Source organism: Oreochromis niloticus, unplaced genomic scaffold (assembly GCF_001858045.2).
Source record: "Oreochromis niloticus isolate F11D_XX unplaced genomic scaffold, O_niloticus_UMD_NMBU tig00007567_pilon, whole genome shotgun sequence".
Lineage (NCBI taxonomy): Eukaryota > Metazoa > Chordata > Actinopteri > Cichliformes > Cichlidae > Oreochromis > Oreochromis niloticus.
The window spans coordinates 61,700-89,059 of record NW_020328650.1 but is presented as its reverse complement, the minus strand read 5'-3'; the positions used below and the strand labels follow the sequence as shown (position 1 = coordinate 89,059).

Below are 27,360 nucleotides of genomic sequence, written 5' to 3'. Positions count from 1 at the left end.
GCAGCTGTAACACTTCCACACTTTACAAATCATTTCACGTTTTTGATAGTTATGAATAAAGAATGTGTTTTAAAGACATGCTAGGCTGTTGCTATGGTGGTTGCTGTGGACTAGGGTGGACCGCGTCCGATTCCTGTTATTAGCTGTCCGCCGTAGGAAGGCTGCGTTCCGTTTAGAAGTAGCGCCAGTCTGCCGTAACTCGAACTCAAACCCCGCTTTGATCTGTAATTAAAGGGCTTTTACAGCCGTTCATGACACGCACGCACACACACACATAAAACACTTTGCCTCACCATGAGAATGCAACTTTACTAAAACCTTTAAAGTATCTGAGATAGGATAGAAAAATGAAGCAACCACAGATTTAATGATGAAGACTCTGGGTTCTGTAGTTCACGTTTTACAGTCCTGAATGACTCTTTGCATATAATTTATTGAAGAGGAGTTTAGAATGCACTTTACATTTAGACTGTTTCTGTTTAATTTTTTACATTGTTACCATGTCATGAATAAGGTTCACCTGCTGGGGGTTTGATGGATCAGCTGGACAATACAGTCAAAGACAGACTTCACCCATCATATGCAAGAATCCTAGTTGGATTTTTGTTTTCACTCATATTTTAGAACCAAATATTGAAAACAACTGTGACAGACTGGATACCTGGTCAGGGTGTACATTACCTTGTACTCAAGCATCCCAGGACAGAGCCCTGCCCCACCATGAGCCTGGGTGGATACATGGTTATAATATAAAATGACTGATACTGAATATGAATATTTCATGAAAATCAAATTATAATATGAATTCCTAGGTGTTTGTTATATCCAGCAAGAGATTGATTACATATGTCTGAATTGTTAACCCTAACCCTAACCCTAGCTCAACAGACCACAATGCCCTGGACTGTCAGTATTATTACATGCTGTGAACATAAGTAGCTTTGATCACAGTTTGTTGTAAAAGGAATATTGAAAAAAAGATCAACATTGTGATGTTATTTCTTCCAAACTGACCAGAAACATGCTTATCAGACTCTCACAGCATAGCATCAGACTCACTGTGCATGACGGCTCAGGCCAATAATGTCTGTTAGATTGTCAGTTGTTTAGTGCTTCTGTACAGTTAGGGTCACCATCTCTATTTCAGTATAATTAATATGCAGAAAACACTAAAAGTTGATTGTCTTCCAATATTCTAGCATAATTAAAAAACTTTGACTTTGTTAGTACATATTGGTACAGTCCTAATGCCAATATGATTCTTCATAATGCCTGCTTTGAAATACTGAACTTTAAAATTGACCTGATGAAAGATAATTTACAGTGGCAGTCTGTCAGGATAATTCTGACTATAAGATCACTGTATTAATCTGAATCCTTCTGAAATGTGCTGTGAATGAATGCTGATGCAACTCACTGTGGGAAAGCTGTTAATAAAATGAATCTGTGACACATGCAACACATTCACAGAGGACGAGGACACAAAGAGAGGACACGCAGAGGCTGTGTTAAAGTCAGAAATCCAAATCTTTAGTCAAAAACAGGCAGCGGTTACAAGACAAGCAGTCCATTAAACAGCCTACAGGGTCAAACATGCAGAGAATTCAAACAGCAGTAAAAAAATAACTGGACACTGAAAAACTTAAAGCAATGTGTGATGCAATAAAAGGAAGCAGCGCAGTATATTCACTGAATTATCATCAATTACAAAAGAGAAAAACGACGATTTCTAAGGATTATTTGCTTAATTGCGGGTAGAGTGTGGCTGGTAAAGATGGAAACATACAGAATGTAAACTGTGTGAGTTTGGTGAACTTTGTTAGTAACAAATGAGGTAAAAAACAAAACAAAACAGACAAAACACAGAAAGAGGCTCTCAGTATTCATTAATAATTAGAAAGCATCTAAACATTCTGGTCATGGATTTTTACAGTTTTAGTTCCGCTCGCTGTCATTATTATAATCATCATGATCAATGGCGAGGTCCTGAGGTGGGCGGGGCTGTCTCTGGTGATGAAACCATGAAGTTACAGCGTCTGGCACGTGTTGGTGAAACATCCCAGTACACTGGTTTAGTCTCCTCTCCAGCTGTTTGACATTTGACACTTCAACATTAAGGGGAAGAAGAAGAAACAGTGTTAGGTCAGGTGACCACATGGTTTCTAAAATAACTGACAGGAAGTAACCAGGCCGTTAGAAATGGATGGCATGTGTTTATAGTTACTGTAGTTAGGTAACTCTACTTACCAAAAGCAAAGCTGCTGAATGTTGCAGGAACATGCTCATGTGTGGTGGTCATTCAGTGCTGCTCCTGCAGGTTAGACAGTCCAATAGTGATATCCTGCCCATCTGAGAGTTTGAAAACACACATGCAAAGATTTAATTGTATTACAGTCAAAGTGGGATGTTCGATTTTGTCCTTTAAAAATGTTTGTGTATTTGAAAGCACTAACATTTTATGATGACTCGGATCGTCTCTCTCTAAGAGTGTCTCCTTTAAAGGGGAGACAAGTGTATCCACTGATCCACGTCACTTTACCTGGATGATGACTCCTCTCTCCCTCACTCAGAAACTGGAGATTTACTTACATCATTACAAAAACATCAAAAACTTCTCCCTTTGATTCCATTTCTCCATTCCTGCTGAACATCAGGCAACAAATATCTCAATAAATCACAGTGAAATGTAAAGCACATATTTTCTCTGCTTTGTCTAACCTCTGCAGAGCCTCTGTTAAGAAAAACAAATCTGTAAGCATAAAACAAATATACATTTCATAACACTGCACTGGACAAACCTCGGTCAGTTGATTTCCTCTGTGCAGTGCAGACGAGCATCAGTCAGCAAGTCAAGGGGGTGAGATGGACTCGTGTCCTTTGTGACTCTGCTAGTTCTTCTGAGGAAACACCACTGTCTCTCCACACCATCACCATCTGTGAGCATAGATCAGTAGCATAGATCAGAATATATACACACATATATATATATATATATATATATAGATATAGATATATATATATATTTCATTTAACAATTGCAACTGAAAGAAATTAAATATTGAACAAAAATATATTGTCACATTCTGCAATCTCAAATACAAATTTCACAAAGTAAATTTTTAATTAACAGAAAAAATATGAATTACAAAAAATTGTATATTATTGAAATATTATGCAACTGTGACCAAAGTCTGAATCTTCATTACAGTACTGTGGACTTACTGCTTGTATAATAGTGATAAACTTCAGGGGAGATCATGATGACAGAAAACTGTAAACAACACTCTGAAGTCAAGCTGCTTTTCTTGTTTCTGTGACCTCAGCACGCTGACAGACTTGAAGTTGCTAAAGATTTTAAAAAGTGACAATTACAGGGAAGAAACTTCTCTTTTTCATCGCTTTAATCAAACATTTGATGCCTCAGCTGTCTCGGTCCTAAAGCATTCTGCAACTACAACTAACCTGAGGAGGCTTGGATTTGGCTGCAGGTGCCCCTGTACATCCTTCTCAGCAGCACACATGTGGGTACCATTTAATCACACTTCTTCCTGAGCTTTGCTTCATCACAAGACTAAAGGTGGCATCCCATGTCACAGTCTTATCATCATCCAATTGGAGAAGAAACATTTACGTGCCTCCTGGTTTTGTTTTCTGATCCTGCAAAAAGACTGAGGACAACAAAGCCCAGAGAACACGAGATACACAACATCCAACATTCAGACTCAACAGCCTCCATAAATGAAGAGCACCAGGTTGGTCCAGTTATACTAGATATAAGCATGCTTCACATTACTGTGTATGAATAATAATCAAGAGACAAACTTTGAAGATGCAGAGCATGATGTCCCATCATCAGACTGCAAACAAATATCCACCAGGCTTCTTTGTTGGCAGAGGTGAAGATTCTCCCATCAGGGATCAGTAGAGTGTATTAACCTGTGGTATAAGCAGCAGTCACTGAAATGTTACTGTTTCAGATAAGAAATCTAGCACATAAAAGCCAGGGTGGGAGGGATCTCTGCAAACTGACTTACCTCTGCAAGTGTGAGGCTGTTCCTCCAGCCTCAACAAAAATCTGACTCTCCAGTCACAGACAAACAAAAAAACTCCAGCAGGGAGATAGAAAACGCTGTCTGGGTCTTGCTGGATGTTGCTGGTCAGAGTCCACACATTAGCAGAGTGCTTCTTGGTCCCACTGACCCATGTGGACAGTGACTGTGGAGAACTGTTCTGGAAAACAGAAAAGAGAATTAAAATGACAAAAAGCCAAACAGGATTTCCACAAAGACTCTCTTAGAATCAGCAATCAGAAAATCATTGGTTCATATTATAATTAAATATGACCAGGCTCCTTAAATGTAAGCAGTTAAGCTCTGATTTGATTTACATCCTTCACACAGCACATTTGTCCAGGCTGTCAGGTAAACATAGAATTAATCTCAGGTAACATGACTCACAGTAGAGATTCAGTAAGAAAGATTGCCAGCTCTAATATTATTACCACACCAACAGCTCAGATTTCTAGAGCTATTTAAACAAATGTCTTCTGAATATTCAATTCAGGTTCACAGTGGGAGGGTGGGGGGGTATCATGGAATTTTGTAAATAAAGTCTGCAACACAGAAAGAGCTGTGATCAAGCTATTTATTACTGCACGCAGGAGAGCCAACACACATCAAACATCACAGTTCACAATCATGTCAGCTCTGCCACAGAAGTCGTGCTCCTACTCCTTTGTGCATTCCAAGGAAGAGGGAGGAAGTTACATCTGATCATACCACACTTCACGTGCCTTGTTATGAAACCTAACAGATCAATGGTTATGCTGTTTTGTGCCCTTGGCCTTATCAGCACCTGTAAAGGGAGTTGTTTTCTCAAACTGCTGACGCTGAAGTAAGTTCATCTAGTTTTAGAAACTTTCACTGAACAGTCTATAACAGTATCACAACTAAGCATATGCATAAGCACTTAAATACTTTAAATGAGAATAATAGAAAATTTCTATTACAGGAGCCAAAGCCTGTCCCAGTAGTCATAGGTAGAGCAAACCTGGACAGGTCACCAGTCTGTCAGAGGACTAACAGAGAGACAGACATCAGAGTAACAAATCTATTTAAAATTAATGTAAGCTTGCTACAGCTGTATGTATGAACATGTGTTTCTGTGCTCACAGTCCACCTCTCAGGAACCTGGAGTTCATTTTAAGTCTACTTTAAACAGACCTCACAAAAGGCTGATGTGGCTGGATCAGTAGTCTGATTTAAGTACGATACCTTTGGCCAGGGATTAATCTGGCGCATCGCTTCACTGCAGTCTTACATATTATCCCCACACCTGAATAAAAAATATTGATATTTACAAATAACAGATTCAGCTGATGCAGCCTGACTCAATCTGATTCCAGATGTTCAGCACACACAGAGACACAGAGGTACTGTTTAAAGTTTAGTGTTAACCTGAGTCACTGATCATTTACAGTATTACAGAGTCTGGCAGTCTTTGCATGATTTTCCACGTCACTGTAAGTTTCTAGCTGACTCTCAGGTGTGACAGGTGTGCCAGCAGGAAAGAGTAATAAAAACCTGCATCCTGAGGTTTGTCATGCAGGATTAAAAGAGCCAGGCTTTGTTCACACAGCTAGGATTGTATTTTACACTGACCCTGGGTCAGTATAAGTATCATACAGTTTAAACGAAGCACTGAAACGTGCACATATTTATTACAGATGCATTGAAGCTAATCGAGATATTTACTGTTAATCTGTGGCTGCGATTAATCACTTTACTGGAAACTTTATTAACTAGTAACTTCATCAGTCATTACAGAAGCTAATATTTCTGTCCCAACATCGTTTAAACAGTAACAGCTTTACTACAATATAAGCTAACGTTTACACCGTAACTTTAAGCTAGCACCATAAAGACGGTAAAACACGTAATAATATCTACAAATGCATCTTAAAGCTGTTATATTAGCACTCGGTGTATTACTAACATAACCACATTAACATTATTGACACTCGCTGACTTTTAATAGTCATTCTATAAATGCTGTCCGTTTAAATGGTCTTACCTGTAACACTGCTGTATCCACCGGATTCCACCCAGAGTGGATTCTGGAGTCTTCCACGCTCCTGTCAGTGATCCTCCATCTGGATGGATGATAACAACCTTCTGAACAATCTAGCAGGTGGAGATGGCACATATCTATGGGACTGATTTCTGCTAATAACGCCCATTGTATGGACTGATAACAGCCGAAGCGGGTGAATAAAGTCACCCAGTGGCTAGCTGTGCCATTACCCAGCATACACCTCTCCCTCCATAAATGCAATAAACGATACAAAAGTAATAGCCTATAATTAATTTAGCTGCTGTATCTGCTGTTTCTCAGGTAGTTGTTTACTTTATATAATATATTGTGTTCAGTACACGTCACTACAATGTGATTTCGGAAATGTATAAATATACGGACAACAAGCTCTTCCGCGGCAATCTCTTGTCGTCAATAAACAACGTTTAGGGAGCTCTATAGTATTCAGTGAGAGGACCCTGCACGTCAATTCTAAGTGAAGCAGAGGGAGCCTGACCATGCGTCACACATTTGACGAGTTGGGAGTGAGAACGTGTTGCCGTGTTGGGAAAACACGTCTTGCAGCTGTTTGAGCTAAGATGTTCAAGTTATTCACAAAATGAAAACTTGTACTTTGTTTCGGGCGAGAACGCCATTCAAATGCATGGAATAGTAAGAAATGCGCTGTCTTGGCGAAACAAAGCGTTTTTGTACAACTTCATGAAGATAGCTGTAACTTTTGATAAAAGACGCAGACACACATGTCTTGTTTCTTTATGTTGTTGTGGGTTCTTAAGAATGACACCATTACTTGAAGAGAAGGTATTTTATCGAACTGTGGTTCACATGTAAAACAATCTTAGCCATCACAGTCTGCTCCGAGGTAGCGCCCCCTAGCTATCTAGCGCCCCCTACAGTCTAGGAGTATTAACAACTAACACATGATACTAGGCAAATAAGGATTTGCTGTTATCATTACATCTTCCTTTTTTTTCAACAATAAAATAACATACCTACTTTCACAAACATAAACAGTCTCTATTTGTTTTTTACTTGTTAAACCAGGCTTTGTCAATGTAACGTTAACAACACAACTGGTTTTCAACAATTATGGTCCATTCAACACTAGTAACCAAACATAGTGCAACTTGCAAAGATACTATGACATTATCTTCCAAACAACATGTCAACACATTACATCTGTTCAATCAGTCTCATAGGTGGCTTCACTTGTCTTACAGATCTTCTCAGTGTTTGTTCTTGTGTATGTGCAGGTGTTTCAGGTGATAGTGTCTCATGTGTGTGTTGGGGTTGTTCAGCAGCCTCCAACCTCTGCTCCACTACTACTGGTCCCTTAAGAAGATCTCTGCGATTTCTTCTCAGCATAGCTCCGTCTTCTGTCTGAATGATGTATGATCGTGGTTGATCTTTCTTTAGAACAGTCGCTTTCTGTGCCCATGTGCTGGTTTTGTCCTTGAATCTCACTTGATCCCCAGCATACAGTTCAGGTAAGTTTTTCGTTCCTCTGTCATAATAGAACTTCTGCTTTGCTTTTTGTTGCTCCTTAAACTTCTTCACGCTGTTTCCCTCTTTTGTTTTAAGCAGATTATCCTGAATGGGCAGGTTTGATCTCAGGCGTCGTCCCATAAGAAGCTGTGCTGGTGACATACCACACTCAAGTGGCGTTGTGCGGTATACTAGCAGGCTTTGGTAGAAGTCAGCACCACTGTCTCTTGCCTTACTCATCAGCCTCTTCACGGTTTGGACGGACTTTTCCACTAGTCCATTAGATTGCGGGTAGTGCGGGCTTGATGTTGTGTGAACAAAGTCCCATTCTTTGGCAAACTGTCCAAACCTAATATTGGAGAATTGTGGTCCATTGTCTGTGAACACTTCACTTGGCACACCGTGTCGTGCAAATACGGCTTTCATAGACGTGATTACAGCCTCTGCTGTTGTTGTTTGCAGTCTACATACTTCCGGATACAAAGAGTAGTAGTCTGTGACCACAATATAGTCCTTTCCTCCAGACACAAAGAGGTCAGCCCCCACTTTCTGATATGGTCGGTCTGGCACTGGGTGTGGCTTTAGTGGCTCAGCAGGATTGCTTGCTTGATATGTCAGACATGTTGAACAGTTCGATACTTCATTTGTCACATCCTGATTAATCCGTGGCCAGTACATCACCTCACGTGCTCTCCTTTTACATTTTTCCATGCCTAGATGCCCTGCGTGTATCTTTTTGAGCATCTCTCCCCGCAGGCTCTTTGGGATGACAATTTTACTTCCCTTGAACACCACATCATCCACTACAGACAGTTCTGCTCTGCAGTTCCAATACTCTTGAATTACAGGTGAGCAGCTTTGCTTACAGCTGGGCCATCCATCTATGATGGTTTTGCGCAGTGCTTGTAACGTTCCATCTTCGCTTGTCTCCGTTCTTATGAGCTCCATCTTCCCTTCTGCAACAGGAAGTGCACTTGTGACCATGCTCACATATGCCCTTACATCATCATCCATCTTGGTGTTTGCTGGCTCATTCGGATCAACAGCTCTGGATAATGTGTCAGCTGTGTACATCAGCTTGCCAGGTGTGTACATCACGTTAAGCGTGTAACGTTGCAGCCGGATCATCATTTTTTGGATTCTCAGCGGACAGTCATTTAGTGGTTTTTGGAACAATGCTATCAGTGGCTTGTGATCAGTTTCAACACTGATGGCCTGCCCGGACACAAACTGGTGAAATCTCTCACAGGCGTATGTTATGCTGAGCAGTTCTTTTTCAATCTGTGCATATCTTGTCTCTGCATCTGTCATGGATCGCGATGCATATGCAACAGGCTACCACTCATCATACTTCTGCAGAAGAACAGCTCCAAGCCCACTCTGTGATGCATCTGATGAGATCTTAATAGGTCTCATCGGATCATAAAACTTCAGAACTGGTTCCTTTGTAAGCAGATCTTTCAAGTCACGCCACGCTTTCTCATGTTCATGATTCGATTGATTGATTGATTGATTTTATTGATTAGCATTTAAATATCTCAGTGAATACAGAATACAAAATAAAGATTACCACAAAGCAAAAAATCATGAGACAAGGCTAATCAAAGGTATTGGCTGAAGCATTTGCTTATTATGCCAACCCTTTTAACAAAAAATCTTTTGCATACAGCTCCTGTACACAGGGCTCGAAGCAAAGAATAAAACAAAGCAAAGCAAAAACAAACAAACAAACAAACAAAAAAACTTTCCACCTTAGATAACTACATCAAAGCAAAACAATCAAGAGTTTCAGAATTATTATTTTTGCTCTTTTCATTCTTGATTAATATATTTTTCTAATACTCTATTTTTAAACATGTTTTTAAACAAGGAAAATGAACTACACCTTTTTAAATCACTGTCATAACTATTCCACAGGTTAACTCCTCTAACAGAAACACATCTCTGCTTTATGTTTGTCCTTATCTTGTTTTTTTTAAAGACATCTGTTCCCCTTAAGTCATATTGACTCTCTCTGACTTTAAACAGCTTCTGAATACTGCGGCAAAGCAAGTTATTTTGTGCTTTATACATTATCTGTGCCATTTTATATTCGACTAAATCATAAAATTTTAGGGTATTCAGATTAATAAACAAAATGTTAGTTGGTTCTATATAGTTTGATTGATTTATAATTCTTATAGCTCTTTTTTGTAACTTGAAAATAGGAAGAGTATTTGTTTTATATGCATTACCCCATATCTCCAGACAATAAGTCATATATGGAAGCAGCAGAGAACAATAAAGTGTGTATAATGATTTTTTGTTCAGGACATGCTTTGTTTTGTAGAGAATAGCAATGGTTTTTGACATTTTTGTTGTCACATGATTTATATGAGGCTTCCAGCTCAGCTTATCATCAATTATCACTCCAAGAAATTTATTTTCATACACTCTTTCAATTTCAATTCCATTAACCCTGATTTTAGATACATTTTTCATTTGTTTAGTGCCAAAAATAATCAATTTTGTTTTCTTTATATTTAACGATAACTTATTTACATCAAACCAGTTTTTTAATATATTTAACTCCTTTTCCACTGTAGTCAGAAGCTGTTCTAGGTCTTTACCTGAGCAATACAGAGTGGTATCATCAGCAAACAATACACATTTTAACAGTTTGGAAACACTACATATGTCATTTATATATAATATGAATAATTTAGGGCCCAGCACAGAGCCCTGAGGAACACCACAAGTTACCTTCAACTGCTTAGATTTTACATTATTGATTTCAACATATTGATATCTGTCATCCAGGTAACTTTTCATCCACTTATATGCTATCCCTCTTATGCCATATCTCTCTAGTTTATTCATTAATATAGAATGATCAATTGTATCAAACGCCTTTTGTAAGTCTATAAAAACACCAACAGTATATTCCTTATTATCTATTGCATTAGATATCCCTTCTACAAGTTCCATCACTGCCATCGAAGTGGACCTTTTCACTCTAAAGCCATATTGGTAATCACTTAGGAGATTATGCTTCTCAATATATTTATCAAGTCTATTAACAAATAACTTTTCTAAAATTTTTGAGAACTGTGGGAGTAGTGATATTGGCCTGTAATTGGTAAACTGACATCTCTCTCCGTTTTTATGGATTGGAATAACTTTTGCTATTTTCATTTGTGAGGGAAACACACCAGTTCGAAAGGACAGATTACAAATGTATGCGAAAGGTTGCACTATATATTCTATGATACTCTTAACTAACATCATGTCAATACCAAAACAGTCGGTGGACTTTTTATTTTTAAATGTCTTCACAATGTTAATTATTTCTCTATGAGTTACAGCACCAATAAACATGGAGGACACATTCTGAGTAATATGTTTATTTAGGTCATTATTATTTCTTGACTCTGGAATTTCTTTTGCTAAATTAAAGCCAACATTTACAAAGAAATCATTAAATTCATTTACAATGTCTTTAGTTTTATCAAGCACAATATCTTTATCTTTTTTAAAATAGTCTGGATAATTCTTATTTTTTGAGCCCTTTTTGATTATGCTATTTAATATCCTCCATGTTTCTTGTGTGTTACTTCTATTTTGCTCCAGTAATGTGTGGTAATATTCTTTCTTACTTGTTCTTATAATATTTACTAATCTATTTTTATATAACTTGTACTTTATCTCAGCATCTTTTGTCCTCTGTTTTATGAATCTCTTATATAGATTATTTTTCTTTTTACATGCATCTTCTATCCCCTTTGTGACCCATGGCTTATTTGATCTGTGATGCTTTCTAGCGATTTTCATTAAAGGACAATGTTTTTCATATAGTAAAATTACAGTTGATAGGAATGCATCATATGCACTACTTGAATCTTCATTTGCAAAAACCTCATTCCAATTGTGTTCCTTTAAGTCCACCTGGAGGGCAGCAATGGCTCTTGTTGTTCTATGTCCTATCATATCAAATGTTTGATTCTTTTTTTTAGTTTTAATCCCAAAATAATTTTGAAAAATTGCAAAAACAGGAAGATGATCGCTTATATCAGTTATAAGAAGTCCACCTACTATTTCATGGTCAATTTTATTTGTGAATATATTATCTATCAATGTAGCTGTATCAATTGTTATTCTACTTGGTTTTATAATTACAGGGAAAAGGGAGTTACTATACATTGTATTGATGAAATCTGTTGTTTTCTGATGTCCGTTTGGGTTTAGCAAATCTATATTAAAATCACCACAAATTATTTGCACTTTTTTATCATTTAGGTTGCTAAACATAGCAGCAAGTTTTTCATTGAATGTCTCAAGGCATGATCCTGGTGTCCTATAGATGCAACTTATAATTATATTGCTAGCTTTTTCAACATGGATTTCAATAGTAACACATTCCATTACGTCATCTATGATGCTTGACATACATTCAATCAGACTACATTTCAAAACTTTATCTACATATAAAGCAACACCGCCTCCTTTTTTATTCACCCTGTTCATTGTAAATAATTCGTATCCTTCCAGTCCCATTTCACTAACTTTCTCATTATCGAGCCATGTTTCTGATATTGCAATTATATTAAACTTTTTTAACTTACTTAAACATTCCGTAATTTTAGAAAAATTTTTATACAGGCTTCTACTATTGAAATGTATGACCGACAATGCATTTGCCATTTTAATATTCATATTAAATTGGTCATCTGTATAGTACTCACAAGTACTATTATTGTTATTGTAGAAGTGATTATCTGGGTCAGTGTTAGTTTCAGGGTCATGCATGTTGTGCTCTGCATAGTTAAATGTTTTGAAGTTCATCTTCTCAGCGTGTGTGGCAAAATAACCTCCTTGACAGTCCTTCTCATAATCAAAGTCTTCCTCTTCAATATCTCTGAATGGAAACCTATAATCTGTGTCCAAACTTGTCATTTATGTGTTTATGTTGTTGTTTTTTTCCATTGTTTTTTGAGCCATAAGGCCAGAAACACTTTCCATACCCATTGTTCATTATCCAATTGTCACTTTTCCAATAGATTCCATAGCAGATTCCTGATTATTTATATTGCTCTAAGTCTTTGAGTTCTCTTATCATCACAACTTTCGCTTCTTCAGGATTGCCATTTAGTCTTATCATTACTTTGCAGTTCCTCGTCCATGTCGCTTGTATCTTATTTTGTTTTCTCAGGCTGCGTGCCTGTCTTGCAATTTCAGCAGTCTTTTTCGTTAAATGTTCATTTAAATACACACCGGTCCCTTTTAGTTTCTTTCCCTGTTTCAGTAACTCAATCTTTGTTTTGCGACTCACAAACCGAAGAATAATTGCTGGCTTTGTTTTACTGTCTTTTCTGGGGAGCGTGTGGCATGCTGCGATATGATGGCTCTGAATACTTACGTTCTTCGTTTGAAGGAATTTTATCACTTGCTGTTCAAGCGTTTGCAGCTCCTCTACCGGGGCATCTTCACCGTCTTTACCTCCGCCAGCTGTTACTCTGGCGTAGGTTCGGTGTTGCGTCTCCAGTCCACTTATGACTAAGTCATCCATTCTTGTGTACTGTTCAAGGTCCTCGAGTCGCCGTTCCAAGTCGTCTATTTTCTTGTCCTTCTCCTTTATCAAGTTTTTTAGTTGTTTTATTTCATCCATTAGGTCATATAGCATACCCTGTTGTTTAGCCACTTTGCTCAGTTCATCAGACATGAAATTAAGCGATTTCCTAATCTCCTCCAACTCCTCTTCAACTCCTGGGTTTGCTTTTTTAGGCGGCATTTTGAAAATGGTGAGATTGGTATTACCTTGTGATGGCCCGTTGAAGTCACTGTCGATTTACTTGTTGGTGCCTTGCTAGAGGAGCCTGGGCCCAGCGGTTGCTGGAGGATCCCGGGCCTGGTGGAGCAGGAGGATCCTGGGCCTAGCAGCTGCTGGAGGATCCTGGGCCTAGTGGCTGCTGGAGGATCCTGGGCCTAGTGGCTGCTGGAGGATCCTGGGCCTAGTGGCTGCTGGAGGATCCTGGGCCTAGTGGCTGCTGGTGGATCCTGGGCCTAGTGGCTGCTGGTGGATCCTGGGCCTGGTGGAGTAGGAGGGCCCTGGGCCTAGCAGCTGCTGGAGGATCCTGGGCCTAGTGGCTGCTAGAGGATCCTGGGCCTAGTGGCTGCTGGTGGATCCTGGGCCTAGTGGCTGCTGGTGGATCCTGGGCCTGGTGGAGCAGGAGGCCCCTGGGCCTAGCAGCTCCCACTCCCATTCGATTCTCTTTTCAGTTAGCTGTCTCAGTGGCGCCATTTTCTCTGAGAGATTGGGTATGAATTTTCCCATGTAGTTTATCATGCCATTAAATCTCTGCACATCTTTCTTGCATTGCGGCCTCGGCATGTTTTCAATTGCAGACACCTTTTGAGGATCTGGTCTGATGCCTTCACTGCTCAGGATATCTCCAACGAATGTCAGTTCCTTCGCGCCAAGCTGACATTTCTCTTTGTTCAGCTTCAGATTGGCTTTTCTGGTTGCTTCAAGAACATTTCTCAGTCTCATGTCATGTTCAGCTCTTGTGCTTCCCCACACAATGATGTCATCCATTGACGTGTCGACTCCTTCCAGGTGTTCATAGATCATGTGTATTGTCTTGTGATACACCTCAGGTGCTGAAGCAATGCCAAACGGCAGTCGCCGGAATCTGTACCTGCCAAATGGGCTGTTGAACGTGCACAGTTTTGAACTTGCTTCGTCCAGCTTCAGTTGCCAAAATCCTGATGAAGCGTCTAGCTTGCTAAAGTACTTCGCTTTTGCAAACTGTGACATTATCTCTTCTCTTGTAGGTAGTTTGAAATGTTCTCTCTTTATTGCTCTATTCAGATCTCTAGGATCCATGCAAACTCTGAGCTTTCCAGTCTTTTTCTCCACAATAACAAGAGAACTCACCCACTCCGTTGGTTCATCGATCTTTTCAATCACTTCCAGGTTTTCCATCTTGTCCAACTCGGCTTTTAGTGGCTTTTGTAGAGCAAATGGTACTTTGCGGCATGGATGAATGACTGGTGTTACACTTTCATCGACTCTGATTGTGTGTTCTCCAGCAAGGCAACCAAGTCCCTGAAATAGGTCACCATATTCCTTCATCAACTCATTATAGTCCATGTCATCATCAGTTTCCACGACGAGCACTCTTTTCACTAGGTTCAGACTCTCACAGGCATGTAACCCTAGTATAGGCTGCACATTCTTCGGCACCACAATGAATGTTAGCGTGTGCTCCTTGTCTTTGTGTGTCACTTTAACCATGCATTTTCCTTTCACAGGTATTTCTGCACCTGAGTATCCACTCACTTTCACCTTTGTTGCATGTATTTTAGGTCTAGGTCTGATTTTCTTGAACTCTGCTTCTGATATGACATTCACTTGAGCTCCAGTATCCAGCTTGACTTTCATGAGTGTGTCATTCACTTTGAGTGTCATTATCCAGTCCTTTTCACCTGTCTTATTGTCTGTCACTGCAGCTACATAGAGTTCCTCTGTGTCTTCTTCATCCACAGCATGGACTGTACTTTGTTTCAGGGTTTGAGCTTTGCAGCACCTAGCATAATGGTTATTTTTGTTACAATTATTGCATCTTTTCCCATATGCTGGACATTTTTTAGGAGGATGTTGCATTCCGCAGCGACCACAAGTCTTTTCTTTTCTGTCCCTATTTGCTGGCGATTTCAATTGCAGTTTCATTTCAGCAGCACTCTCCTTTTTGACTCTGTGTGTGTTCTTATTCACAGCATCCACTCTGCAGCTGTCACCAAGCAGTTCTTTAGCTTGTGCCCTCACTGTTTCAGCTGCTCTGCACAGTGTTAATGCTTTTTCCAGGTCAAGATTTTCCTCTCTCAGTAGCCTCTCTCTCAGACCGTTATCTGGAATCCCACACACAAGTCTGTCTTTTATCAAAGAGTCTGTCAGTCCTCCAAATTCACATGTTTTACTCCTGTTCTGCAGCTCTGTGACATACTGATCTATTGTCTCCCCTGTCTTCTGTACACATGTGAAGAATCTGTGCCTCTCAAATGTCACTGTTAAGTGTCTGCAGGCTGCATGTTTTCTTTTCCCTCTCCTTTTGTTTGCTAATCCCTTAGGTCGCAGACTGCAGGCTGATGTCAATCTGGGGATGTCCAACTAATTAGAGGAGGGAGACCCTGATTGGACAAACCAGGAGTGCACACCTTGATAAGGAGACTCACCTGTGGCTGGGTGCGGCCTCTCTTCCCTCCTTTGAAATGTTTGGCTCATGTGTAAAGCTCCTCTGCTGTGTTTCTTTTGTTTGATGGTTGTGGTGGGAGTAAAAGTGGACTAGGTAAGTTTGGGGACCCCATACACTTACTCACGTAGAGACTGTTTGTTAGAAACACTAGGTAAGTAGGTTGGTGCCACCCTTGTAATTTTGAGCTTGTTTTGAGTTGTGGTTTAGGGACTTTCTGTTTTTGTTTTTTCTAGGATAGTAGCTCAGCTATGTTTTGGTTTTGTCTTTTTGGTGATTTTTTTGGCACAACCTAACTGTCCCTTTCTCCCCCACATTTGTTGTTTGAATTTAGGTTATTTATTTTGTGGGAGCGCTGCCATTAAACCTGTTTCTTAACACCTGTACCGAGTTTCCGGAGTTGTTGTGTTATTCCCTCCTGCCCTCGAGGAGACGTAACAGTCACATTTCTCTTAGGTATGCAGTAAGCCTCAAACTTCTCCATTATTTTATTCAGCTTCATTCCGTCACCATCAGTAAACGTGAAGTTATTATAGACTTCCAGTGCCTCATCACCCACTACATGCAAAAACACTGACGCTTGCTTTTTATCACTTGCCTCGTCAAGTCCAATTGCTGACAGGTACAACGTGAAACGTTGCTTAAATCTTCTCCAATTTTCAGCCACATTTCCAGTCAACTGAAGAATCGGTGGTGGGTGTAAGCCGTCCATGCTCACGTCGCTAGGTCTCTTTTCTCTCCCTCAGCGAGTTAGCTACACTACGTTCACTGCTAAGCTGATCCGTCGGTACTGCTATATTGTAGTCCGTTACCTTTCTTCAAGTCCATCTTCTGACACCATGTCTTGTTTCTTTATGTTGTTGTGGGTTCTTAAGAATGACACCATTACTTGAAGAGAAGGTATTTTATCAAACTGTGGTTCACATGTAAAACAACCTTAGCCATCACAGTCTGCTCCGAGGTAGCGCCCCCTAGCTATCTAGCGCCCCCTACAGTCTAGGAGTATTAACAACTAACACATGATACTAGGCAAATAAGGATTTGCTGTTATCATTACAACACATATTTACGGCTTTATCCTATAGAATTCAATATCCCCGTGTTGGGAAAACAGGTTTTGCAGCTGTTTGAGCTGAGATTTACAAGTTATTCACAAAATGAAAACGTATACTTTGTTTCGGGCGAGAACTCCATTCAAATGCATGGAATAGTAAGAAACGCGGTGTCTTGGCGAAATAAAGCGTTTTTGTACATGTTGATAAAGATAGGTGTAACTTTTGATAGAAGACTCAGACACACATATTCATGGCTTTATGCTATAGAATTCAATATCTCCGTCTCGGCCAAACAGGTTTTGCAGCTGTTTGAGCTAAGATGTTCAAGTTATTCACAAAACGAAAACGTATACTTTGGTTAGGGGGATAGTAGTAATACAGAGGTAACTTTTTTGCCCCCCCACCCCACCCCACTTCCCCTTTTCCCCCCACACCCCTCACTTCCCCTTTTCCAATCCGCGTCCATGTGAGTGCGTGTGCGCGTGAACAGGTACTTTGCACATGCATGTGAGTTCAGGGGGTCATATGAGTTTACATGTGTTTAATAGTGTTTTATTTAATGAAACCATTATGTGTTTTAATTAAACTGTTTTTGAAGGATTGTATAGGTCTCAGAGCTCTGGTATTTAGACATAGAGGATTTAATTTAGTATTTTGCTTTTTTCTTTACCGCTTCGAACAGTCACAGGAGCAAATAGTTTTAAACAGAGCACAACAAACAACATGTATTCTTTTAGAAATAAACTGTGATACTTCTAAAAAACACATATTCACACATAGCCACACTAGCACTGTATCAACCCCAATGTTCCTTTAATGCAACAAGCCATATTATTATCTACTAATCACAAACACACATAGATGATTTTAGGAGCATTTTACTTTTCTTTAGCGTTCTGAAAGACACAGAGGCTAATAGTTTTTAAACAGAATACCACAAACAGCAGGTATTCCTTTAGAAATAAACAGGGATACTTCTAAAACTACATATTCTTAACTCTGCAACAGTTAGACAGAGGGGGTTACAGTTAGACCCCCTACAGTCAGCAGAAGAAGTCATAAAAAAGAGCCATCCTTATCAAGAGCATCCCAGCACTCACACATCCCAACAGTAGTTCCATAGTTTTTCATTACAAAACAGTTCCTTTATCTTATCTTATCATGTCAGAGGTCAACTGAAACCTTGTCCAGCTGAACCTCCAAAGGTTTTTCTTTTAGCTTACACCCCCACACCTTTATCTGTACAGGCAGACAATTACACCTCCTACCTGTACTCCCAAAAAGCTTTCCACCTTTCTTCTTTACATCCTACCCTTTTTATCTTATCGTGTCAGAGGTCAACTGAAACAAGCCCCACCTATATAAAAACGCCCTAATCAGACACCCTGTATTTTCCCTCACTACTTTACATCGACCGTTGAGAGCATAACACGTCATTCATCATCACGGGCAGCAAACCTAACAGTGTTCTGTTTAACATGGACAACATATATGTTAAGTAAAACAAGACTATTAATGGATTCTTAAATTTATACACCAGTATATCATAAAATATTCAAACTGTTTTCTTTTCTAAACAAAAGCCTGATTTTTAGGAACTCGGTACAACGGGACACCATACGTTCCACTTACACAAGATTTGTGTTTCTTCTTCTTTTTTAAAAACAGTCATCAGCTCACACAAAACAGTTTGTGCCTCAATGTTTTAGAAGCAATCTTACCTGTTTCACACATAGTAACATTAAAATGTGTATTTCTCTTTCTTTCTACAGGATCACAAAGCTATATTGGGCAAACAACACCTCTAAAAAAACACTAGGTAAATACAGTGTTACACATGTTTTAAATATGTGTGTGTGTTTTGTTTAAACCTTGTATTAACTGTGCTTACCCCCCCCTCCCCCCCGGGCACAGGTTCAATAAGTTGTCCAAAAAAACCTACAGAAGCGGTGGCGATAAGACCAAGCCTTACGCTAGGTATGTATACAAATCTCTATACACGACATTCAATTTGAAGGAAAAAAAAGGTTTTAAATATTTACAAATGTTCTAATACAACAGGCCTGAGACAGAGTACGCATCATGTCAAGAACCGGGGCCATCCGGAATAACACAAAACAAAGTGTGAGTATAGCCATAAATAAATCAAAAGAGCCAAACACATCCTGCTTTTGAAATGATACACCGTGTGTGTGTATGTATATATATATATGTATATATATACATATATATATATATATATATATATTTATAATGTTTCTAACACCCGTCTATCTCCACAGCGATCACACAACCCCTTATCACTATGGGCCCCATGAAGACCCCTTGATGTTTTTGGAATATTTACGCAATATTGAACTCCCAGAACAACAACAAGAAAAACCACAACCTTTGGGCAACATCGGAGACTCGGAAGAATTCTTCATCACCGGACCACACATACCAGCGAGTGAGTGTCTGCCTAGTGATTTCAGCGATGTTTTTGAGTACACTCTATCAGATTTCAATATAAATGACATACCCGCCACGCCAGAATGTCTCAGATACAACAACAGTGATTCAGACATAGGTTTTGAAGAAGGTTGCATAACAGACTCACAAATATCACAGGCATATGATGCATACTTAAACGCAGCAAACCCCTCTACTTTTGAACAGAGCCATTATGCTTCAAAAAATTATATATTATCTTTGATCGATGCTAAACTTAGTCAGCATCAACGAGAAATAGCAGCTAAACTTAACCAAGATCAAGAAGCACCACGGGGCAACTTGCAAGAAATAGCACGGGTTCTAACTAGTATCCAGCAGGCAATAAACAATACCTCAGGTTTATTACGTCTCATTAATACCACCATTCTAAATAGGTGACTTTTAAAATCCACATCATGGACCCACCCCGTAAATTATTCAAACACAATGATGGTACTGCCACTCGAACTAAATGGTTTGAGGCTTTTAACCAGGCGGCTGCACAATTAGTAAGCAATTGTCAAGTTTTGCATGCAACACTTAGTAGTCTCGCTGCAGCACGCAGTGGTGTGTCTAATGAGCGTCCTTGTCCAACTCATTCTGAACCTATTGCTGATGATGCTGGTGATCATGCATCCGAAACACATCCGATTTGGCCGTTGCCACGGATGTTGCTGTTGCACGGACTGCTGTTACTCAGGCTACCGATGATTGTCTTATTACTGAGCCTTCTTTCACCCCTGAACGGGTGGGTGCACCTAGCGCACATGCTTATCTGGGTGCTAACGCTACTGCATCTGCTGCTGCTGCTGCTGCTGTTGCTGACGCATCACCACACAGCCCCTCAAACAATGGAAATTCCTTAAGTGTTAACCATTCACAAACAGGTGCTGCAGCAGTCGGGCCCGTTGTTCAGTCGGGGTCTGGCAGTCACAGTCAGCTTAGCATCAGAGAGATACCTAATTTCAACGCCCGTGAACTGCGCAAGCGCCTTGATTTTAGGGACATAAGTCTTGATGATCCAGAACAAGTGCCAGAAAGAGTTAGAAGCTGCTTAGCTAACGTGATAGATAGAGCAGTGGCAGGATCTCAGCAGGGTTGTGTTCTAAATGTGGTCCTGCGGGGGCCCTCGTTGGCTTCTGATGCTCAAGCTGTTATAAATCCTGATGATCAGTATGACCCTGACCTGTTTCTCGACCAAATAGCACAAGTTATGCAAAATAATGACGAATCTATCGGTGATGATGAATTAGAGTTTATTGTCACGGTTGCACAAAACAGTAGCGGCGGCGGTGTTCGCTTAAAACTGGCTAACATCCCTCATGATGAGATTCTCTCAAAGAAGGGTAAACATTTGTACACACCAAACAATACGCACAACAATTTGTGCTTCTCCCTTTGCATAGCACATTCATTAAACCCAACAGCCCCCGAGCATGAAAAACATGCTACTGCTAAACAGTTACATGCTCAAGTAGGTCTATGTGACACACAGGCAGTATCATTTTCTGATGTCGGCAAATTTGAGAAACACCTAAACATTAAGATAGTAATCTATTATCACGCAGCAGGACGTAAACGCCTGCGTACTTTTTTCACACATGATGATCCAAATCCAAACACTGTAATGATGTACCTACACAATGAACACTATCACCTGATTGAAATTTTTCTCGGGGCAGCCTATGTGTGTAATTTTTGTTACAATACATATGAAAGACCACTCTATCACAGCTGTAAACATAGATGCAACGTATGTTTCACACTCTGTCACCACCACAGAGGTCCCACCGTGAAATGCGGTGACTGTAACCGCATCTGCAAATCACAACACTGTTACCAACAACACAAATTACCAGAAATAAAACACAACATGGTACCGTGCGACAATATGAAGCATTGCATGAGTTGCAGTGTCACATATAAAGAATCAAAGAAATCACCACACAGATGTGTCCAGCCTAAATGCGAGCACTGCCGCGAGCCTAAATTAGCCGGGGACTCTGAACATCAGTGTTTCATACAGCCTGTTGAACAACAGAACCCTTGTGATAAATATATTTTATATGATTTTGAGACACGGTATCACAACGGCAAACATGAGGCCAACTTTGTGTGTGCGTCTGATCTGAAGGGCAACAAGTTCACATTTAATACATTAAAATGTGTGGCGGCGTTTGTGCAGCATTACAGACGCCCGAGGTTTCGTGGGTACACATTCATAGCCCATAACGCATCTGGCTTTGATAACTACATACTTTTGGAGTACTTTGTCAAGCAGCATATAACACCTACCGTCACAATGAGAGGGAGCCGTGTGATTTTGATGCATGACGCGGACTATGACCAGCGATGGATTGATTCGTTCAGCTTTTTGCCCATGGGTGTTGCTAAAATACCCTCTGCTTTAGGTTTTCAAGACCTCCAGAAGGGCCATTTCCCACACAGATTCAACACTAGGGATAACCAGTATTATGTTGGCCCATACCCAGACCCCTCCTTCTATGGCTATGAGCGCATGTCTGAAAGTGGTAAGGCGAGCTTCATGGAATGGTACCAGACCGCTTCACAGAACACCTTTGATTTTCAGGCTGAACTCAGGCGCTACTGTGTTAACGATGTTGATGTCCTGCGTAAAGCATGCACCATATATCGTGACACTCTGCTGGGTTGTACACAAGTTGATCCATTCATGCACACCACCCTGGCTGCATTCAGTATGGGAGTGTATAAAACACTGTTTCTGCCTAGAGACACGCTTGCTCTCACGTATGACGGTGCATACGTTGAACAGAATAAGACATTTTCAAATGTCTCTATTGAATGGCTTCAATATGTGTCCCACACCACCAACACAGTGATAAAACACGCTCTCAGAGGAGGTGAACAGCGGGTTGGGCCATATTTTGTGGACAGCTTTGACCACACAAGTAACACGGCTTACGAATTTGCAGGATGTTTTCACCACGGATGTGTTAAATGCTACCCCGAGAGTGAAGTAAATCCTGTCCTATGGACTGCTGCATCGTATGTTTTGTGACAAAGTGGATGCACTGAGATCACAATACAGTTTGAGCGTTGTTGTGATGTGGGAGTGCGAATGGGCTGCCTTGAAGCAGACAGACCCTGCAGTCGTAGCTTTCATGCACACATACAGAAAGCCAGAACGCCTGAATCCCCAAGACGCCCTTTTTGGCAGTTGCACAAATGCTCTAAAACTGTACCACAAGGTTGCGTGTGATGAAAAAATATTTTACTATGACTTCACCAGTCTGTATCCCACAGTGCAATCTAAAAAAGATTATCCTGTAGGACATCCTCAAATCATTTACAGCAACTTTGACAAGCTAGAAAATTATTTCGGTTTTGTTAAATGCACAGTACTGCCACCAAGAGGGCTTTTTCACCCCGTCCTTCCCTACAGGTGCCACGGCAAACTGATGTTTCCACTCTGCAGCATGTGCGCTGAAGACCAGAACCAGCACACTGCATGCGGGCACAGTGACAGTGAACGGGTGTTGAAAGGTACATGGGTCTCATTTGAGCTTGAAAAAGCTGTTGAGAAAGGATACAAGCTTGTTTCTATTGATGAGGTGTGGCATTTCCCCAACAAGACCGACACATTGTTTAAAGACTATGTGAAAGCCTTTCCCAAAACTTAAACAGAAGGCCTTGGGGTATTCTTCACTTCCGGCGCCCCCCGTGTGCGGCAGCCTGTTACAGCAGCTCTGCTCATTCTGAGTCTCTTTCTTTCTTGTCTTTTTTTCTCGTAATTTTTTATAACTAACGTATTAGTAATTAGACTCTGCAACCATGTTCTACCGTTTTGTGTTAGTTCTGGTCGTTTTTCTTAGTTTTTTTCTACTTTTTTCACCCGTGTCTGGGGACCCAGAGCAGGGATCCTTTGTTTACAGTAAGGATCAGCTGTTAGCGCTACGTCCCGCAGCTGTACTGCCGGCGGACAGACCCGACATTCCCAGCGAGCTGAGGAGGAAAAGACGGGGGTGTCGTGCTGGGAAGGAGCGCCGTCGCCCGAGAAGGAGACGTTATCGACCATCTCTTCCTTCTATAATTATTGGAAATGTAAGATCTTTGCCCAATAAGATGGATGAGCTCACGTCGCTAACCTGGTCACAGAGGGAGTACCGGCAATGTAGCATCATGATGGTAACGGAGTCGTGGCTAACACCGCTAACTCCGGACACAAGCGTGACACTACCAGGATTCCAGCTGCTGCGAGCGGACAGGACGAGAGACAGCGGTAAGAGGAAAGGAGGGGGACTGGCAGTGTTTGTGAATGACAGATGGTGTAACCCCGGGCACATCACTGTGAAAGAACAACTCTGCAGCAGAGACATTGAGCTGTTAGCCGTTAGCATGCGTCCGTACTACCTGCCCCGGGAATTCTCGCATGTTATCGCGATAACAGCGTATGTCCCCCCCTCGGCCAATGCGGATGCAGCATGTGACTCTCTCCACTCTGTGGTCAGCAGACTGCAAACACAATCTCCGAGAGCCCTTCTCATAATATCAGGGGACTTCAATCATGCCTCACTGGACTCCACACTGCCCACCTTCACCCAGTATGTGACCTGCCCAACCAGAGACAATAAAACACTGGACTTACTGTATGCCAATGCAGAAGAGGCATACAGTTCATCACCTCTCCCTCCCCTGGGCAGATCTGATCATAACCTGGTGCACCTCGTCCCTGTGTATGAGCCCTTAGTGCGCAGGGAGCCACCAGCCACCCGCACAGTGCAGAGATGGTCGGAGGAGAGCGAGGAGGCTCTTAAGGATTGTTTTGAGTCGACTGTGTGGGAGGTGATCTGTGACAACCACGGAGAGGACATCGACAGCCTTACTACATGCATTACTGACTATATTAATTTCTGTGTGGATAACACCGTACCTACCAGGACTGTACGGTGTTTCTCCAACAACAAACCTTGGATTACCCCAGAAATTAAAGCTGTCCTCAAGCAGAAGAGGAGGGCCTTCAAATCCAAAGACAAAGAGGAGTTGAAAAGGGTGCAGAGAGAGCTGAGGGGACTGATAAGGAATGGGAAGGACAGCTACAGGCAGAAGATGGAGAACCAGCTTCAGCAAAATAACGTTGGTGAAGTCTGGAGAGGCCTCAGAACCATCTCGGGCCACAAACATCAGAACTCTCTGCCTGGGAGGGATGTGAGGTGGGCAAATGAACTGAATCATTTCTTCAACAGATTTGATTCAGCCATGAGGCAGTCTCCAACATCGGCTGCAGACTCACCCACCCCCACTGCTGCTGTTCCACCTCTGACACCTCAGACACTTCACACCTCCTCTATTCACCCTGCTCACTCCTCCCCACCCCCAACAACAGCATCCAATACACACTCAACACAAGGCTCCAGCCTGTCTCTCTCAACCACCCAGGTTAGGAGGGAACTGAGGAGGATTAAAGCCAAGAAGGCAGCGGGTCCAGATGGCATCAGCTCAAGGGTCGTCAGGTCCTGCGCGGACCAACTGTGTGGGGTGATGGAGCACCTCTTCAACCTGAGCCTGAGGCTGGGACGAGTCCCACAGCTCTGGAAAACCTCCTGTGTTGTACCAGTGCCAAAAACTTCACGCCCCAAGGACCTCAACTGCTACAGGCCGGTGGCTCTGACATCCCACCTGATGAAGACCCTGGAGCGGTTGGTCCTGGCTCAGCTTCGGCGCCTTGTGAGCTCATCACTGGACCCACTTCAGTTTGCCTACCAGCCTTGCATTGGAGCGGATGATGCCATCATTCACCTCCTACATCGTTCCCTCGCTCACCTGGAGACCGCTGGGAGCACTGTGAGAATCATGTTCTTTGATTTCTCCAGTGCCTTCAACGCTATTCTTCCCTCGGTTCTGAAGGACAAGCTGGAGAACTCTGGAGTGGACCATCACCTCACTACCTGGATTCTGGACTACCTCACTGACCGACCACAGTATGTGAGGACTCAGGGCTGTGTGTCGGACAGGGTCGTCTGCAGTACGGGGGCCCCACAGGGAACAGTTCTAGCTCCGAAGGCTCCGTTCCTCTTCACCATCTACACTGCAGACTTCTCCCACAACTCCACCCAGTGCTTCCTGCAGAAGTTCTCTGATGACTCTGCAATAGTCGGCCTCATCACTGATGGGGACGACAAGGAGTACAGAGAACTGACTCAAGACTTTGTGGACTGGTGCCAGCTGAACTACCTCCAGATCAATGCCAGTAAAACCAAGGAGCTGGTGGTAGACTTCCGCAGGCACAAACATCCTCCACTGCAACCACTGAACATCCAAGGTATGGACATTGAGGCTGTGGACAGCTACAGGTACCTTGGTGTTCATCTGAACAACAAACTGGACTGGACTCATAACTCAGACGCCCTCTACAGGAAAGGGCAGAGCAGGCTGTACCTGCTGCGGAGACTCAGGTCGTTTGGAGTGGAGGGCCCACTCCTGAAGACCTTCTATGACTCTGTGGTGGCCTCAGCCATCTTTTACGGTGTGGTCTGCTGGGGCGGCAACATCTCTGCTGGGGACAGGAAGAGACTGAACAGGCTTATCCGAAGGGCCAGCTCTGTTCTAGGATGCCCTCTGGACCCAGTGGAGGTGGTGAGTGACAGGAGAATGGCGGCTAAGCTGTCATCCCTGTTGGACAACATCTCCCACCCCATGCATGAGACTGTGACAGCACTGAGCAGCTCCTTCAGTGGGAGACTGCGGCACCCACGGTGTGGGACGGAGAGATTTCGCAGGTCTTTCCTCCCCACTGCTGTCAGACTCCACAATAAAGACTTTTGCAGCTGATCAAACACACACATCCACACATGTGCAATAAGACTAATGTACAATAATCTTTTCTGGCATCGTTGTATTTTTACTCAGTTGTATATAGCATTTGTATTCTATTTTTATCTTATTGTATATTTTATTCTATTTTATTCTACTGTATATAGTATTTATTTTATTCTATTCTGTACAGTTGTGTACTGCATTTATTCTTATTTTATTTTATTCTAATTTTTGCTTCATAACTTTTGCACTGTCCACTTCCTGCTGTGACAAAACAAATTTCCCACGTGTGGGACTAATAAAGGTTATCTTATCTTATCTTATCTTATCTTATCTTATCCAGAACATGTGAAAACCCCTGACGAACAGCAAAAGTACATAGCCGAGTATTATGAAAAGGAGGGAATAATGCTGGATCCGGCCAAAATATGTGTAAATAAAGCTGTTCGAAACTGCAACAAGCTGTTGCTAAACTCGTTATGGAGTCGTTTCAGTATGAGGTCAAACATGGCGTCATCTGAGCTCATCACAGACCCGTCCAGGTTTAGCCAGCTAATGTTCAGCGACCAGTACGACGTGCGGCAGTTTTGTTTCATCTCTGACGACGTCGCCATGGTGCAGTGGCGCAACGCCGATGGTAGAGCATCCCGCGTCAAGGACGTTAATGTCTTTGTGGGGGCCATGACCACTGCACACGCCAGACTCATGTTGTATGATTTGTTAGACAACTTGCAGCAGCGCGTGCTGTATTGTGATACAGACAGCGTCATTTTCACAGCACGCCCTGGCGACTGGATGCCTCCTCTAGGCCCTTTTCTGAGTGATCTCACCAGTGAATTAGCTTCTGGACAGGGAGGTGTGGAGGATCACATAGCAGAATTTGTTTCTGGTGGGCCAAAAATGCTACGCGTATCACACATCGCTGGGAAAAACCAGGTCAAATGTAAAGGTGTAACACTGAATGCACAAAACTCCAAAGTTGTCACCCACGAATCCTTGAAAGGTTTAGTCCACAAGTTTGTAGCCAATCAGGCATCAGACGCACACCTAGTGGCTGTGTCTGATAATATCAAACGTGAGAAAAAGAAGCTTCATTTGAAGAATGAAGCCGTTGTGAAGAAGCTTAAAGTTGTCTACAACAAGCGCCGTGTGCTCAGAGTACACAACCCTGCCTTATGGATTTTAAATTAGCTCATGGGTTTGACGCTAGGTTGCAGCACCCGTTCAGCATG

The 27,360-nt window shown here is 41.7% G+C and overlaps 2 protein-coding genes and 1 long non-coding RNA gene across 11 annotated transcripts; 1 reads left to right on the top strand and 2 right to left on the bottom strand.

The window, feature by feature from the left end:
• Positions 1–1,503: 1,503 nt before the first annotated feature.
• Positions 1,504–6,151, bottom strand: LOC102076802 (uncharacterized). 9 transcript variants are annotated; one of them, XR_003218315.1, is made up of 8 exons: positions 6,073–6,151; positions 4,035–4,230; positions 3,463–3,936; positions 3,223–3,345; positions 2,799–2,934; positions 2,590–2,643; positions 2,248–2,349; positions 1,504–2,105 (listed from the first exon to the last, which is right to left on the bottom strand). It is a non-coding gene; the product is annotated as an uncharacterized LOC102076802 (long non-coding RNA). The 9 variants fall into 9 exon arrangements; XR_002060774.2 differs by having other exon boundaries at positions 2,454–2,640; XR_003218316.1 differs by having other exon boundaries at positions 2,590–2,640.
• A 6,379-nt stretch (positions 6,152–12,530) lies between these two features.
• LOC109200615 (uncharacterized protein K02A2.6-like) lies at positions 12,531–15,297 on the bottom strand. Its single transcript, XM_025904915.1, has one exon. It carries the CDS (start codon positions 15,284–15,286, stop codon positions 13,721–13,723), a length of 1,566 nt encoding a protein of 521 aa, XP_025760700.1. The 5' UTR covers positions 15,287–15,297; the 3' UTR covers positions 12,531–13,720.
• Positions 15,298–15,736: 439 nt separating this feature from the next.
• On the top strand, positions 15,737–23,069 carry LOC102077279 (uncharacterized). The gene is made up of 5 exons (XM_025904914.1): positions 15,737–15,799; positions 18,634–18,680; positions 18,776–18,838; positions 18,923–18,985; positions 19,144–23,069. The coding sequence occupies exon 5, from the start codon at positions 20,547–20,549 to the stop codon at positions 22,371–22,373; it is 1,827 nt and encodes a 608-aa protein (XP_025760699.1). The 5' UTR covers positions 15,737–15,799; positions 18,634–18,680; positions 18,776–18,838; positions 18,923–18,985; positions 19,144–20,546; the 3' UTR covers positions 22,374–23,069.
• Positions 23,070–27,360: the final 4,291 nt, after the last annotated feature.